This window comes from Phycodurus eques, chromosome 12 (genome assembly GCF_024500275.1).
Source record: "Phycodurus eques isolate BA_2022a chromosome 12, UOR_Pequ_1.1, whole genome shotgun sequence".
NCBI lineage: Eukaryota > Metazoa > Chordata > Actinopteri > Syngnathiformes > Syngnathidae > Phycodurus > Phycodurus eques.
Genome location: NC_084536.1, coordinates 11,140,001 through 11,157,365, shown reverse-complemented (window position 1 = coordinate 11,157,365; position 17,365 = coordinate 11,140,001). Strand labels below are relative to the sequence as shown.

At 40.0% G+C, this 17,365-nt stretch overlaps 1 protein-coding gene across 1 annotated transcript in view; it reads right to left on the bottom strand.

Annotated features, from left to right (window-relative positions):
- Window positions 1-17,365, bottom strand: part of stat4 (signal transducer and activator of transcription 4) — a 28,506-nt gene that overhangs the window by 5,706 nt on the left and 5,435 nt on the right. The window contains exons 9-39 of the mRNA XM_061691994.1: window positions 17,267-17,365; window positions 17,096-17,188; window positions 15,980-16,039; window positions 15,853-15,873; window positions 15,554-15,647; window positions 15,402-15,443; window positions 14,711-14,794; window positions 14,537-14,635; window positions 13,811-13,946; window positions 13,657-13,706; window positions 13,286-13,380; window positions 12,659-12,795; window positions 12,400-12,591; window positions 12,259-12,304; window positions 11,513-11,637; window positions 8,651-8,739; window positions 6,699-6,856; window positions 5,715-5,859; window positions 5,503-5,589; window positions 4,686-4,763; window positions 4,548-4,608; window positions 4,407-4,468; window positions 3,381-3,532; window positions 2,395-2,544; window positions 2,204-2,302; window positions 1,835-1,894; window positions 1,704-1,733; window positions 1,525-1,615; window positions 1,412-1,453; window positions 1,051-1,134; window positions 842-940 (exon numbers count right to left, since the gene is read on the bottom strand). The exon at window positions 17,267-17,365 is cut by the window's right edge and continues 60 nt beyond it. Of these exons, the coding sequence (XP_061547978.1) occupies window positions 842-940; window positions 1,051-1,134; window positions 1,412-1,453; window positions 1,525-1,615; window positions 1,704-1,733; window positions 1,835-1,894; window positions 2,204-2,302; window positions 2,395-2,544; window positions 3,381-3,532; window positions 4,407-4,468; window positions 4,548-4,608; window positions 4,686-4,763; window positions 5,503-5,589; window positions 5,715-5,859; window positions 6,699-6,856; window positions 8,651-8,739; window positions 11,513-11,637; window positions 12,259-12,304; window positions 12,400-12,591; window positions 12,659-12,795; window positions 13,286-13,380; window positions 13,657-13,706; window positions 13,811-13,946; window positions 14,537-14,635; window positions 14,711-14,794; window positions 15,402-15,443; window positions 15,554-15,647; window positions 15,853-15,873; window positions 15,980-16,039; window positions 17,096-17,188; window positions 17,267-17,365 (2,860 nt within the window). The remainder of the gene's footprint in view (window positions 1-841; window positions 941-1,050; window positions 1,135-1,411; window positions 1,454-1,524; window positions 1,616-1,703; window positions 1,734-1,834; window positions 1,895-2,203; window positions 2,303-2,394; window positions 2,545-3,380; window positions 3,533-4,406; window positions 4,469-4,547; window positions 4,609-4,685; window positions 4,764-5,502; window positions 5,590-5,714; window positions 5,860-6,698; window positions 6,857-8,650; window positions 8,740-11,512; window positions 11,638-12,258; window positions 12,305-12,399; window positions 12,592-12,658; window positions 12,796-13,285; window positions 13,381-13,656; window positions 13,707-13,810; window positions 13,947-14,536; window positions 14,636-14,710; window positions 14,795-15,401; window positions 15,444-15,553; window positions 15,648-15,852; window positions 15,874-15,979; window positions 16,040-17,095; window positions 17,189-17,266) is intronic.

The window sequence follows — 17,365 nt, the reverse complement described above, 5'->3', positions numbered from 1 at the left end:
AGGATTCGCCTCCATTAATCTAGTTCATTAGAGTTGAAGGTGGCACCTTTCTATCCAACGCTCCTGTCCTAATTGGATCTGGTTCTCATGGAGTTTGTGGGAGAAAAAGAGACCTCTGTTAAAAGCTTGAGCTGTACAGATACACACAGGGAGTGCCTGCTTATGCAGCGTTCCTGAACGTGTGCAGACTTTAGTAAGGATAAAATATACTACATAAAATAATTGGGTTCTTTCAGTTCACTGACTCGAGTTAGCTGTCCCAGGTTGATTAGTTTGTACCGGTATCTGTTCACATACTGCAGGTGGCAGTGTTGGGAAAGTTCATTTTCTACGTGAACTACTAAAAAAGTTCAGTTCATGGTCCAAAAATTAAGTCGTTCAGTTCATAATTCAACATTTTGAACTAAGTTCACCGGTTGGGCTATTCAGCCGGGTTTTTTCCCGTAAGTCCCTACAAAACCTGGCACTCTTGAATTAAAATTATCATTCGAATGGGCGCATTCTTAGCAACCTTCATCAGGCAGAAATGAACAAAGTTGAGTCGACGTTCACCCAAAAATGTGAGCTAGAGTTCATAGAACTCATTCAAGCACAACACTGCCAGTTGGTGGACTCAGATGATTCGGTTGTATCCGTTTACTGACTCGCCTTAGCGGACTCACCAGAAACATAGCGACCCCTTCTGCTGTCACTTAACACCGGGCTTGCTTGAAATGCTAACAAAATTAAGGTATTTGCACATTTTTAGGAATAAAAAGCCATTGTATGCAGAGTCCCTCCATTTTGAGAATCTCAAAAGCATTAGGACAGCTGTGGTTCATTAATAGCATTGCACCATTACCATTGGTTCACTGGTGGACATGTTGTACCACATCACTGATGCCCAGGCACTGGGAACCTGACTGGTAGCGGATATGACGACGACCGGTAGAGACCTGGCCTACAAGGTAAGAGGAAACTATTTTTTATTTATTACAGTACTGCAACTTCAATAACATGTCCCTTGTGGCAAATTCTCAACTTCCTTTTCAAATGGGAGCTCCAACTCACCTCAATGAGACAGTGCAGTCCATCATGCTGAAAATCTGTCACAAATGTAATGACATGAAGTTCTTCTGTGACAGCCAAAGAACTCTGTCAAGGGGAAAATATGAATAAAAACAGGCCTTACTCTTCAATGAACATAACATGCATGTTTTTGGACAATGGGAGCAAACTGGCGTTTCCGGAGCGCCCAAACAAGCACGGGGAGAACATGCAAATGCAACACAGGAAGACCGGAAATGAAATTCACACCAAAAACCTCTCAACTAAGAAGCAGATGTTCTAACCACTACCACGCCGAGCATAGAAAGAGCACAACAACTAAATAAATGACCAATGTGTGCCATGTATGGATCCCACGTCTTACCTCATTTGATCCCAGAGTTCTCTTTTTGCTTTCCTGAAGTACCTGGAAGAAATAGTATTTCATATTGTTCATTCATATTTGATACAAAATGGGTTCAACTTCAACCTTCTTACCATGTCCTCAAATTCCGCCACCAAGCAATGAGCGGCAACATCCACATCTATCACTTTGCTCAAGTCCAAGGTGAAACCAAAGCGACGGAAGCTGCAACATGGGAAGAAAGAACAGTCAGTGTGACTCAATGGCACACAACACTTACTCGTTAACTAAGCTGCTTTCCATTTTTACTTACCCTTTCATGTTATTGTTCTCAGCAACGTCCCTTGTTGTCAGAGATGATAAAAAAAAAAGAGAGAGAAAGATAAAGAATGGAAGACCATTGTGTCTCTTTATGGTCTCAAACTGTATTTGTCTTTGGCTTACTTGTCAAATAGAGGTTTGACTTTAAGCAGGCATTGGAATTCTGGAAGATAAACCAAGAACCTGAGAAGCAAACAAAACGATATAATCATTTCCAGAAATGGTAAAATGCTAATTATGGTCTCAAACATGAGAATTACAGAGGTAATTTGTAACCCAAGCTTAGAATAATATATCGTGTATTGCCATAAAATCAACACATGCATGCATATGAGCTCAAGTACTCAACAGGATTCCAAAGAAGTTTAGCTAACGGCCTTTTCCTCTGACAATCAGGAGTCGCCCCTAAATTTAGGAAAGGCTGCTCTGAAGGAATAGGTTAGCGGGTGCTCGGTTTCCGGCGTTTCGAGGTTACAAACGACGCGTTCTCACCTCAGCCTCACAGTGAAGTGCGACTTGGTCTTAAGTATCAGAGGACGCTGTATACTTGGCATACTTGACATGACGGGTTGTTTTTCCACCACTAAAGCGCTGAAACAAGAGACGTGTTATATCAGGGCTATAGTGAACATAAACTTTGTGCTTGTCGATGACACAGCAAGAGTTGTGATGGCGTGTCTTACTTGGAAAGAAGTTTAGTGATCAAAGACTGCGTGAAGGTATTCATTTCAGCAACAGAGTCGCTGGTACTGTAATATGTTATGCCGTTGGGGTCCGGCAACATGGTCAGATGCTGCTGGATTTGTTGGAGCACCTCAGCCACGTTTGTGAACCTAAAAAAAAAAAGACAAGTTGTTTTTAAAGTAGACTTATGGCAAATTTTTTTTTTTTTTAAAACCTCTCCAAGGTGATTTAATAACATATCTGTGACATTCTTTCATCGAAATTCCCGAAGAGTCAAGAATTATAAGAGTTTTTACAACATATTTCTTTTCTGCCCTTGCCATGCACACGCCTTGGGCCAATTGTCGTTACACTGATGACCAGAAGAGGGTCCAGAATGTGAGGAGGGGGGGGATTCCTAATAAGCCATGGAGGCAGAAGTTCATACATTATACTTTTTGTATGTGCCGTGTGTACACGTTGCTATTTAGTCGACGATTTCACCGAGCAATCAAGTAAGTCCCACTTTACAACAATAAATCTGTACAGTGGACCGCCGCATACTAGTGGTTCAGAACCTGCGGATTTTTTCTCATTTTTTAAATGTTTTTTTGGGGGGAACCAACCCCGAAAACACTTATTGCTGGTTTATAGCGCCTTATTCACGACCCCCCCCCCCCCCCCCCCCCCCAATGCAATTGGGCATCAATCCGTGGATTCGCTATTCATGGTCTGCTATCCCCAGCGAATAGTGGGGGCCCAATGTGCATCCAACAAAACTCAATCCAACTCTGCTTACACTGCGCAAAGCCACCACTGGCTAATTTCACTATACTACACACGTAGCAGTGGGGCGGAAATGCAGAACGACACATTTGCAGAAACAGGCAGATAACCAAAGATGTATATTGTTGTTTAATTTTACCCAACTATTTGTCTTCCGACAATAATACAGTCACTCAATTTTCCATAAAATGTCCCCTTTAAGTAAAGGACTCTTTGGTACCACTTCTGCAGATGGTCCAAGCAGGTGTCAACGGGACATCCGATACAGGCCAGCTGCTGCCGCCGCTTCCACTCGGGCAACTCCACAGTGGTGAGTATCTGCACCACGTCCTCTGCCATCTTTAAAATGCTCCTTATCTGCTGCAGGACAAGCTGCAAAATAAAGGCAGCAAGGCTTCATATTTAATATTTGCCCTATTTTTTAAAATTCAGGGTTGGCTTGTGCTGAGGGAATTCATGCAGGGTGAGCAGTGGCTCATGTGCATGAGACAGGACCACCACCTCATCCATGTTTAGGGCTGCAACTATAATAATCGATTAATCTGTTGATTTTTTCAATTAATGGATGAATTGGATGAGACTTTTTTTTATTTTATTTTCACCCCTTTAGTCAAAGACGGGACATTATTTCAAACTTAAAGTGCAGAAAATGCCTAAACATAAATTATGATTCAGTTACTGGTTTAGTCCAGTCATAAAATTAAACACAAAGATAATCAGTCTGATTTCATAGAGGAATACTGAAATATGAGATTTACTGTTGAGAGGCTGAAATTCCACGGTCTTAGACATATTTAAGTAAAACAAAATCTCTAAATGATTAATTGATCATCAAAATAGTTGTCGATTAATTTGATAATCGATCATTTTCCGATGAATTGATAAATTGTTGCACCGCTACACAGCTGCAAACTGCTTTGAATTGTTGAACTCTAAATTCACTTTTTGCCTCCATGCTAGTGGTAGTTGCTGCTCACCTTGTGGTGAATCCTTAGATATTTTACAATAGGGGCGAAAAAAATAACTAAAATAAAAAATAAATCACAGGACTCCATCAATCAAAATATTAGAAAAAAGTAGATACACAAGTTAAGCGTGTACCTACTGCCATTTAGTGGAAGAGCATTTAATTGTTCTGCCTGTCACTATACGTCGCTGGCTTAGACAGATGCACAATACATTGTTTGTATAAATCATAAAATTCAGATCAGAATTTGTCAGTGTCAAGATGGCGTATCCACGTTACCTGCTTTGTCTGCACGAAAAAGTTGTTTTGTTCCACGGCGCCCGGAGGGCCCTGCTCCTCCGCTAATGACACAAATAAAAAGTACAGAATCAGGAGAAAAAACACTCTCAGAGGCTCTGCCATGAAAAAAAAAAAAAGTACCGTGTATGAAGTTGAAGTTTTCATGCAGCCTTTCCAGTGACACGATCTCGTTGCTGACCTCCTACGATAGTGGTGAATTTGAGGACTTTAGCGACGATAGAGCGACGTTTTTGTAGGCTGCTCGGGTCAAATACAAACCAGAGACATCCTCTTCAGCTCTGCAATTTTGGGGTCCAGTTGTGTCTGCCTCATTTCCTCAGCTGGACAGACGCCGCCCTGACAAAATCAATAAATTAAATCTCTCAGTCATGTACAGGTTTTGGGGAAATTTGACTTTGCAATTTCTTGTAAACAAATCGTCTCAGGAGTGTGAAACCACACAACTAAGTGAATCAATTGTGAGCCGCTTTTTTTTTTTTACCAAAACTCTCTGTGGGTGAGCCCTTTCGAATTTTTGCCAGATTGTGAATAATTCACATAACCTACATAATAATAGACATAACAATGACATGGCAGCTAAGCTGGGTGAAGACCTGCCACTTTCAAGCAACTATCAGACTTCACCAGGAGCGGTCAAACTATGGCCGGCAGGTGGTTTGATAACATTTAGTCCATTAAGTAACTTTTTGGATAAATTGCACTTCTCAGAGTAGCTTTAACGCAACATTTTACTTTTACTTATTTTTGTTTAGAAATGCTACATTTCCTCCATTATATTGAGCTACATTTCGCTCGCTACGTTTATTTTTGCTTGCGCAATCAATTTTAGTTTGTCAGAGACTTGCGTCACGTGACTCTGTTTCACCAATCCAGCGTAGCTACTAATGATGTTTGACTCCTTTTCAGCAATCGAAAGGACGTCAGGTCAAAAAATGTCAACATTTCAGAACTTCACTTCGAACTTACGAAACATACAGTACAATCAAATTGTTTATTTAACCGCCACAGTGCCTGCTTGTTGCCATTATATCTTATTTGAATGAAATGTAAATTATCGTATTAAAATTCTTTTCACCTGTGCTGAAAGCAGGATCTTCTTCTCCTCCTCCAGGCACTCAAACAGGATAGCAGCGAGGTTCTTTGGCTTGTTTTCAAAGAAGTTCTAGGTAAAAATAAAAATGATTTGGTTACAGGAATTTGCTTTGATTTAAAACAACAACAACAACAACATTGGATCAAACTGTTAAAGCACAGTAGCAACGTTGTAACTTCCAAAGTTTGTCCCACCAGCACGTATTCTTTGATTCCTGGAAGATCCGGTCCCTGCAAAATGTTCTCCTTCTTGATGCAACGGCTCCACTCTTCTTCCAAGTAAACCAGGAGAGAGTTGAAACAAGTCCTCGCCTTTTGGTCATCGACAGATGCTGAATGCCTGAGAACGACACAAAACAAGACATTTTAAGACCTTAACCCATAAATACTGCATGTATACAGTACAATGGGTTAATTGGAGCATATCTCATCAAAAGAGGCCAATTCCAGCTTGACCAGACTAGAATATATTTAGAACTGAGTATTCTACTGTTAATACAATACAATAAAATAGCGCAGGTATTATTTTTGTCCACATTTGTTCGCCATCCTCACATTCTACTGTATAAAGTAGTACCTGTGACTTCGAGTGTGCATGGCTTTAAAAAAAAAAAAAAAAAAAAAAAAAGCAGGGATTGGATCACCTTGTCTTGTTTTTGATGAAAACTTGGGTGTACTGTCCTAGTGTATTTCAATGTTGGCCATGATGGTACTAAAAAGTTTGCGAACCACTGCAGTGCAGTGGCTCTCCGCATACTCGCAGTTCGGCATCCGCGGATTCACATCATTTTGCATCAATTAAATGAGATTGGATAATTTCCCACAGCACACCTTCTGCTCTCTCACGGCACAATATGTAATGTGCCAAGGTGGTGGACATGGATCTTGAAAATGAACAATGGTAAAAATAATACTCTTTTTTTTTTTTTTTTTTTTCAGAAAACACAGAAACAGCCTCCCGCGACCCTTGTGAGGATAAGCGGCTCAGAAAATGGATGGACGGAAACAGCCCTCTTCAGACACCTCTATGCAATTTCAAATGGATTTCGGTCTGGGCTCTTATTGGGCCTTTCCGCAACTCGGTTCAATAAAACATTATTTTTAACAGCGGGTTTTTCACTTTCCACCGTACTTGGGTTACTTGGTGCCTTAGTCATTTAACGTTACTGCGGAACTTACCAGTCCTGGTTCTCGATCCAAACGCTCAGATAGTGCCGGATATGTCTGGGGAACTTCCTTTCGTACAACTGACTCACTTGTGCCTGAAGGGCGGCATCCAGCCTTAGCATCGCCTGCCACTGAGCCATCTTAGGACCACTCAACGGAGACCCGTCCACCTACAACTGCAAGCATGTCACAAATAAATGAGTGGACCCTTATAGGGGACATATTATGGAAACTTTACTTTGTAATTTCTTGTATACAAATAACTGGGCCTCTGGCGTGATTGCCCACCAACCAACGGTGAAATGAAACAACCAAGGTAATTTTTGTGGTTAGCTGCTTCTTTCCCAAAATGTGTGTGTGAGCGATTAGTTCTAGTGCTATCTAACAGCACTAGCGTCTGATAACAAAAATGTACTTGGAATGTTCAGTTAAGTTGTCGATGTAGTATTCAGCTACGATGTAGTAATCAGCTAAACTGATTGATAACTGTAATTTGGCTCCCTGGTGATGAAGTGCTGCCTCCACTTGTGAAAATACAATCCCCCAATCTTGTTTAATGTTTGACATATGGTAGATTTGTCAACAGAGATTTTGGCATGTGCCAATGATTTCTGTAAATATACAGCTGACAGTCTCGGGGTCCTTTTTTATTTTTTTTAACCTCATTGAGCATTCTGCACTGTGCTCTTAAAGTCCTTTTGACAGGACAGCCACTTCTCGGAAGAGAAACAACAGTGCTGAATGTTGTCCATTGATAGATAATTGATCAAACTGTGGACTAACCATGAATTTTAGAGGTACTTTTGTAACCTTTTCTAGCTTTATTCACGTTAATAATTCTTAATCGTGAGTCTTGTGACAGCTCTTTCAAGCAAGGTACACATCAGGCAATGCTTCTTGACAGGAGACAATTTTAACCTGTTGTGTGTCTTCTAGCGGCGAGAGCAGCTTTGAGCCACACCTTCAATCTTGTCTTATTGATTGGACTCCAGGTTGGCTTACACCTGACTCTGATGAGCTCTTAGAGAATCCGTCGTCTAGAGGTTCATGTACATTTTCCTTCCTGTCCTGTGAATGTGTCCATGTTATTATCAGTAAAAAAAAAATTATAAAATGAAATACTTTTACAATAAGAAATACAGTCATACATATTAGAATCAATGAAAATATCATATCAACAGATGGCAAGGAAATGAAGGGAGATACAAATTAAAGTAACATTGAACTTTTAAGTAAAATATATTTGCACTTAATCTATAATAACAGTTTGTTTTAAAACATTTAGGTACAATATCAATTTAATGTATGCAAAATTCATTTTATTGAATCGTAGTTTTTTGGGGTATTTTCCTATATTTAAGTGCAGCGTTTATGGTTAAATGGCATAATGTTACATTGGCGCACAATAATATGAAATATACTTTTTTAAGAATAAAACCTCTGCCTCATTTTTGATGAACACTTGGGCCTACTTCGCTACTGTATTTTGGGAGCTAATGATGCGTATTTTTGGAGGTGGTACTTGGCATAAAAAGTTTGAGAATGACCGATATACAATATATATTTGTTCAATGGTTACATTTGCAGCCGACAAAAAGGACAGCGACAGAAATCCCTCCTAAGTACTCCATAGGGGTTTACAGTTTCAAGTATTATATATGCAAAACACGCACGTATAAAATGGAGACGAATATGGAGATTACAGTTGTTAGTTTTTGCCAAGCTAGTGGTTCTTTCAACATGACTTATTCATTATTTACTGCATTGAGACAAGAGTGGTGGTGGTGAAATACAGTCTACACATAGACAGCTATACGTAGAGCCTGAAAACAAAAACAAAAAGGTAGACGGATCACTACTTACTGTGTCGCTGAGGTTGTCAGAGAACCAGGAGGTACCGTTCGAACTTGGTATCGTCAAAAACAAATGAAAGAATGAGGAAGCTCCGGGCGGTTGCGACCCACTGGTGAAAAGCCTGTCACGTGATTCCCGAAAAGTGGCACCCCCTCATCCTCCTCCTCCTCTTGCGCGATACGCGCCGGCATTCGTGTGTCTTAGCGCGCATGCGTATTGACAGTCACTTCCGTATCGATTACGTCACATCCGGGCAATATACTTTAAAAAAAAAAAACCACACACAACAGCGATCCGAGCGAGGATAAACGGTGAAAAATCTATGAACCCCCGTGTTATGTTAGTTTTTTTGCCACAATAAAGTTGTTTATGGAACTTGCTGTTTAGTCAAATAAATATTTTTTTTTTCTTTGGGTAAATATTGTAAAATCCATCCAATTTTTGTACCACTTCTCAATAGGGTCACGGGCGTGCTGTAGCCTATCCCAGCTATACCCTCGGGCGGGAGGCGGGGTACGCCCTGAATTGGTCGCCAGCCAATCGCAGCCCTGTAAAGCAGTAGTTCTCAAAAGTAGTATGTTTAGATGCTGAGGTTTTCATAAGTGGACCTCTCACAATGGTAAAATTTGGAGATTAACGTTTCGGTAGGTTCAGTCAATTAAATAAGTGGCTCAAAGAAGTGTGTACTGCGCTAGCCGTGAGCTTCATTGACAATTTCTGCTTTTTTTGGGAGCGCAGACATCTTTGCAAGGCAGATGGCTTCTGTCTAAATAGATAAGGAGTTAAGTTATTGGCTCCCAATTTTCTTTACTGTGTACGTCATTCAGCGGCCCGAAAAGAAAATATTGGCCTTGTTGACGCGGCTGAGGAGGACAGGAGGAGTCTCCAGTTGTTATCAAACAATTGGAGGAACAAGAGATAAGGTGACACGAGGCGCAGTTGGAGTCACCAGCGTCCCCCAATCGGAGGAACGAATGAGGAATGAGATGAGGCAGCACTTGGAATGTCCCACACCCCTCCCTGCCCCATTGGAGCAAAGCCCAATGCAAAACTCACTCTCCACTAGCCTAAATGTGGTTGGTGTGACAGACAGGATGAAGGCTATTGTCAATATTGGAATCCGACGCACACCATGCCAAGATCTTTCTCCCATCCCCCCTCGCCTGAAACCAACGTCCACGAAGATGTGCTTGTGTCACTGTCTAAAACATATCAATAACTGGATGAGCCAACATTTTCTTTAATTAAACCAAAACAAAACTAAGATAATTGTTTTCAGCAATAAAGAAAAGAGGATTGCTGTTAGTAAATACCTGGAGTCACTCTCTTTAAAAACCAAAGACCTAAAGACCAAGTCCGAAACCTTGGTGTACTGATGGATTCCGACCTGACTTTCAACAGTCATATCAAATCAATTACTAAAACTGCCTACTACCATATGAAGAACAGAGTGAATGCTTGCATGTGCCAAGCAGACCAGGAGAAGCTCATCCATGGTTTTAGCTCAAGCAGACTTGACTATTGTAATGGTCTTCTGGACTCCCACAAAAGAGCATTAAACAGCTGCAGCTCGGGATCTGACCAGAACAATGAGGCCAGAGCATGTTACTCCAATTCTAAATTCTCAACACTGGCTCCCAGTCAGCTTTAGAAAATATTGAAAATTTCTGCTACTGGTCTATAAATCACTAAATTGTTTAGGTCCTGAATACATGAAAGAAATGCTCATGGAATATAAACCCAATAGGGCTCTGAGATCGACAGACTCAGGTCAAATAGTGGAGCACGGAGTCCAAAGCAAACATGGTGAGGCAGCATTTAGTTATTATGCTGCACACAAATGGAACAAGTTGCCAACAGAAGTGACGTCAGCCCAAAGTGTGTATGTTTTTATGTCCATGTTAAAAACTCTTCTTTTTTTCTCATGCTTTTTAGAGGATTTCCACTTTTAAATTAAATGTCTTGCACTGTACACTATTTTAATTGTACTTTTATTTTTCTCTTTGTTTTCAATGTTTAGAAGCTGTTTTTCTTTGTTTTTAAATGCTTTTAATCATGTAAAGCACATTGAGTTACCTTGTGTCTGAAATGCGCTATATAAATAAATTTGCTTTGCTTATTGTTGCAAAGTCGCAACCAGCTTTCAATGAAGTTAAGACAATTTAAAAAAAACATGTATAAAAATAGCCTCTGAAAACATATGCACAGTATTATATTTTTAAATGCCTTTTCAAATGAATTTTACAGTATCACCAAAGGCATATTGCCGGCGATGATGGCCACCAACCAAAGGCTAAGCTACACTGTATTTGTTTACAGAGTAACCGATTTCAAACAATCATGTAATCAAACCATAGTCATGCTTGTTAGCGTAGCATACACAGGAAGTCAGCTGTGCTTTTTTTCCGGGTTTGGTCACGTGACACTCCGCATATAGCGGATTACTTTAATTTTACAATTATACATGTAAAATGAATCATAACCATAAAAAATAGAACAATTAATTAACCATGATGATGCGTAGAACTGCAATAAATATAATCATATGCTTGACTACATTCTTGATACACTTTATTTTGCATTTATTCACCCACTGTAGGACAACAAAACGTGAAATACACTGAAAATAAAAAATATTAACTCAACAAAAATGCTTAGAAAACCAGTAAATGAGCGGGTTTTGGTCTGCATTGGTGTTATTGGCTGGCATCCTGTCCGGGAAGTCAACTTTCTTTGGGTCCAGCTTTACTCTGAATATGGAGAATTAATCTGAAAAATAAAGAGCAACACCATGTTTAACATAATGCATCAAATGCATCTCATTTTCCTTGTACCTATGTATTACAGAAACCCTCAAATTAAAAAAATTAATAAAATAAAATAATTGAGCAAAAATGCATAACATACTTAAGAAATTATAGTATGTCTCGAGGTACTAAGATGAGATTGAAGTTCAGGTATTCTGCTTTAACTGGAGCCATCCAAACTCACAACATCCATGTCGAAGCACAAGGTTTTGTTGAGCATGTCGAATTCTCCCGGGGTCATCGGCGGTTCGAGCGACTCACGAGGAGGTGACGGGGGGCTCACATTGGAGCTGCCATAGAAGACAGATTGATTGCATCAATTAGGCTTCTTCTTTTTGATCCAAGCTACTTAACCCTCCAGAAAATTATTATAAAAAGGATTTTTCCCACATTTGTTTGTCAGGTTTTTTTCTCTTTTGTTTGTTAGTTACTTCAATATCCCTAAACATATTTCCTATAAAGTTTACACAGACGCAACTCTCTAATATTAGTTTTTCAGCAACAGCAATACAGTTCCAGGGTCAATTTATTTAATGATACAAAAGTCTCAGAAACGGGGATATAAACCAATTTGACTCGAGATAGGTTTAGTGATCCAAAAGTGTTAGAAATCGAAAGAAATCCCAATAAACATTGTTTATATCTCATTATTAACACCATTACTAACCATTTCAATAAATATGTCAGTATATACAAACTTCTTTTTTAGTATTTATTTTAATGTTTAATTATCCAAAAATGGTAGAAACTAAAAAAAAGTCACCAGAAATGATTTATATCTCATTATTAACTCCATTACAAACCATTGATGACCGTGTCAATACGTTAAATCTTATTAATTTAATTGATTTATTAAATGGGTCAATTTGACCTGCAACATAACATGAGGTTTCAAGTATATTTGAACGCACCGCATTTCAGAGCAGGGGATCAGGGTGGATGGTATGTATGGATACGCTAGAAAATTGAGAAGAATAAAAATAAATTACAATTTCATTAACATCAATCAAACAAAGTCATGAGGTGGGGAAAAAAAGAACTGGAACTCGTGCCTTTGCTGGGGAGATTGTTGTAAAGACGTCCAAAAGGCTCATCTTTGGGGATGTCAGGATAGAGGAACTTAAGCGGGTTCTTGGGGACCACCCCGTCTGAGATCACTTTGTAGTCCCGGATGATGTCGGGAAAGTGTAGCGCGTTCAGACGGCTTTTGGTGTACGGCTCCACCGAGTTGAACGTCGCCTCTCCTGTTGCAAAAAAGTCACCGTTACATCAGGTAAAGTACTGTGGGTTCGGTGTGTTCAGGGTGGTCACCGTTGTCGCTGTGTTGCACCCAGGTGAAGGTGATTCCTCCGAGATGGCTTTCGCTGAAGCGCAGAAGGAAAGTGCCCGATTCTTTCTCCCGCAACAGGGCACGCTCCATCTCTTTACTCACAAAACCCATGATGTAGCTACAAGGACAGAGAACAGAAAGTTGACGTTTTTTTTCCAGTACTGTCCCCTGGAAAGTTTGAAAAAATTAGCCCCACACAGCAGTTTAACCAATAGACACGAAATTCGGTGGACGGATCTATCAAAAAAAGGACACACGAAAAAGTCTCAAGGACCCACGATGAAAATTGAACAGAAAGTGGGGCATTTTGGTTGGAAGCAACCATTTTCAGCAACTTCCCTCAGGAGTGCCCCCTGGGTAATTAAAAAATAAATAATAATTGCCCTCAATACCAGTTTGAGCGATTGACACAAAACTTGGACATGTCAAAACAGAATGGACGAAAAAGTGTCAAGGAGCCATAACTAAAATTGAACAGGAACGTGAGCATTTTGGTTTGCTGCAACCATTATGAGCAAATTCTCTCAGTCGTGCCCCCTGGAAAGCTTGAAAAAAATATTATATATATATAATAATATACAAAGTGAGATAACAAAGTAGCCTCTTACTTTTCATTCCACACAGGCAGCAAGTGTTTCCTGATCAATTCCAGGATGGAGTCCAGCCATATCCAGAAACTGAAAGGTTTTCCTCGAATATTCTCCTTGGGGGGGTTGAATGTGTGACTTACATTATACATACATTATAATTACACCTGCCAGTATTTGGCAATGTCGTGATCACAGCCATTAATCCAACCTCAGCAAAACTACAATTAATTGTGATCCAAGCAGATCGGGGAGGAAAAATCCCTCTTGATCATCGCTAATCGCTTTTAGAGACATCTGATAATCAGACCTGCACTGACTTTGATCGGAAAGGGAAGAAAATGCTAAAATTCGTCCTGATTATCTGTAGATGTGTACCCTGCTTTACTTACCTTACAAAACTTAGACCAGTAGACTTGGTCACTATCGGAGAAGTGTTGACCTATAAACATTTGTAACAATAAAACACAAAGTAGTCATTGGCAAAAGGAGAAAACGCCCCAATCTCAAACACTTTGAGCTGTCACATTAAAAGGCCAAACACACCAAGAAGCTTTTCTCCCAACATATTGAGCTGTTCCTTGTTGAGGCCCTGGCTGGAGTTAGTGGAAAATTGCCAGCCGAGAACCTCAGAGAGCTGACTCCACGTGGCTCGCGGCAGACCGCTGAAGAAGGTCAAATTCTGTGGCGGCAAAGCAGAAGTGTTATCCGACTTCATTCATCTTAAACGGCTCATACTGCATTATGTAGAATGGACTTTTTAACTGCTTGTACCGTTCACAGATAGTTGTACAGCGTGCCCGTTACCTAATTAAGTATGAAATTATCTAGCCAACTAATTCTTTTGTCATCTGCCTATTTATGAAAATGGGTCAGTGAGCAGGCAGAAATTTGATGTACACGCGAGCTTCAGATGCGTATGCAGCTTCTCGATGGCAGCAGAGAACGCCACAACATCCGCGCAGCATCCCGTGTCTCACGCACAGTTTCAGATAGAATATATAATGACCCTCTTGAAAAATGAGATGATGCATCTCAAAGGGCTATCCTTGAAATAAAGAAACAAAATAAATAACAAATTGAGTGACAAGCTCAGTTGCGGAGCAAATTAAATTTGTAAGTCAAAAGATTCCACTGTATTTGAATGCTCAGTAACCTTTTTGAAAGACTCTGGGATCAGCTCCTGAACTGTTTTAAATTGTGGGGGGGAAAAAATGCATAATATTGTAGGTCTCCTTTACTATAAGGCACAGTAATGAAAGAATAGCTGACCTTGGGCTCGTCGTTCAAAAGGTTATACCACATGACGGAGGCCCAGGCGCCAGGCATCTGACTCACGTTCGAAATGATCACCAGGGGCAGGGAACATGTCTGGAAGCATTTACAATACTTGACACAGTATTCCCAACGCCAATTAACACTGTATTGATGAAGGCTGGTTCTTACCTCCAAATCAATGTTAAGGCCCTGAATTGTAAAGTGGGCCTCAAAACTGAGAGAGTGAAGTTCTTCTGTTACAGATAGCAGACTCTGAAATGTACAAAGTATATTCAAAATCGACTTAACATTATTTGGGGGTGTGGCTCAATAAAAAAAATATTGTTTTTATATTTGTTATTATTGCATCGTGTCGCTGTAGGGTGGAAAACCCGTAGGCCCAAATATAGTTACCACAAATCGATACGATTGGTCTGTCCTCACATCGTCTGTTATTCTTACGCATTATTAACCAATTTAAAGTGATGACAATAGCTTGAGAACAAATCTATTTTAAGTCCCATTCCATCAGTTTTTTATAATTTGGTCATTTGCTTTTGTGAAGTACAAAAGGTTTTTGCAGATGTTTGGCACTTGTGACATGCTGGTGACATGTCCTACCATTTTAATCAATGACAGCATAATAAATAAGCAGTTTGTTTAGCATATTAAATTAGGGATTCAACATGATTTTGGGTCGGTGTGGCGTTGATGTTGGTGCACTCAAGGAAGGTGCGTTTTTTTGTTTTGTTTTGTTTTTATTTGTAATTTTTTTTTTGGGACGATATGCTGTTGCATGCTCGACAGGATGGGTGTCAAGAAACAACGGACAGACAAACAGACAACAAATATAAGTGATCAATAAAATATTAGTTATTACCTCATTGTTCTTTGTGGAATTGCCGTATTTTTTCTCCCTCAGCTGTTGCAATTGAGAAATTCAATGTCAACACAAACACACACTGGTGCAACGTACTTTATATACTATAGCAAAGTGAGCTGCATCTAACTTATTGTATAAGTAACACATACCGCATGTCTAAAATCCACTGAAAGGCAGCCATTGGTGTAGTCTTCAATATCCATGACTTTAGTGGTATTGGTGACGATGAAAAACTGACGGCTTCTGAGGTTGAAAATTAAGTATAAATCAAAGACGCCTTCATTTTTTTGCACACTGTATGCAAACTACATAGGATTACATCCATGAACGGAAATATAATAGTGTTGCTGTAACAGGTGCAATGCGTTTGGATGGACATTTAATGCTAACTTCCTTCTACTCTGTAAACAACAGCAGAACATCCTGTGGTGAGGTTTTCTGTACTCACACTCTGCCAGGAGGGAGGTCCCTATATAAACAGACACACGCACAAAAAACGGTTTTTCGAGGAAGATATAGAATTTTCTGTTATTGTATTGCAATGATGAAACATCAGCATAGAAGAAAACCCTCACTTGTCCAATGTTGTTTTCACCTTTAGATGATAATCAATAGCTGGAAGTATAACCAGGAGCCTAAGTGATGAAAAATATGGATTAACAAGGACCATCATGGCTTTGTAAGAACAGAGTAATTACAGCCGCAGGTAGCCATGAACGGGCCCTCGGAGCCTCATTTCCACTTGACGCCACACTGTTAGACATTTCTGTAAATTCTAGTTATTTATCACATACAATAGAGTAAAATACTGTCACGTAATTATACACCTGACTGTAAAGCTGATACAGCTGTGCAATAACTTAACAGTATTTTACTCTATGGTACTGAATGTGACATACACGTATAACGTATAACGAGACACATGCAACAAAATAGGATTATCCAAGAAAGAGAATGATCGTAAAAATCAATTGAGTAGAAGTATTGTTCGTGTCTGAACACTAACAATATGGCACCATTGCAGAAAAGCATTGTTGTATACGATTCTAATATATACATGTGGTGTTCATAGTTTGCCTTTGTGGGAGGAACCTCATTGTAAAGGTCATGTTCAGAGTGCTCAGACACTCGACCAATCATTTTGGGGGAGGTTAGAGACAAGAGCCCCCGCAGAGCGTCAACTGATTCGGGTGAGCGAGCCAACAAAGAATACTGGTCACTGTGTGGTTCAAGCAGGAGAACTTAGAGGGCGCTAGACTTGGAATGACTCATTGTATGAGGTGGAGCATGACTCCAGAACCCAATTCACAATACTCCACTGCCACTTTTGTCAGATCCCCCCAGTAAATTACTGTAATTCCGGATTACAGTAATTTACTGGCTTCAAACCAAAATGGCTGACTTCCTGTGCTGTTTCAAGCATGGGTCCTTGAGACTTTTTTTGTGAATCATTTTATGATAGACAGGCCCAACAAATTATGTGATGCTCAGTGAAACAGGTGTTAAGGGGCTGAGTTTTGGCTGTGTGCTAATATTAGGACCTCTACATTTCATGAGGATGCCCACTTGCAAAAATTGGTGAATTGTCAGGGATGTCACAGTGGAGACTTTGGTTAGTACACCTGCCTGACAGTCAGAGGTTCTGGGTTTGAATCCCGGCTATCATTTTCCGACCAAACTGACTTATATACCTGACTTTAGTGGTGAATTGCACTCCGGTCTTGATGACAAGAGGTTTCTGCGGATGTGTGGACATGCAGGGCTGTTTCTCCACCACAAATGAGCTGAGGACAGACCAAAGGCACAACTTGTATCATTTGTAAATCTATAATTCAGGCCTCTGAGTTCACCGTTCATCATACCTCTTGATGATGTGAGAGATGAGGTATTTAACGCGTTCCTCCATCTGAGGTTTCTGCATTGGAATGGGGTCACTATCGTAGGTGACTTTCAAAACCAGC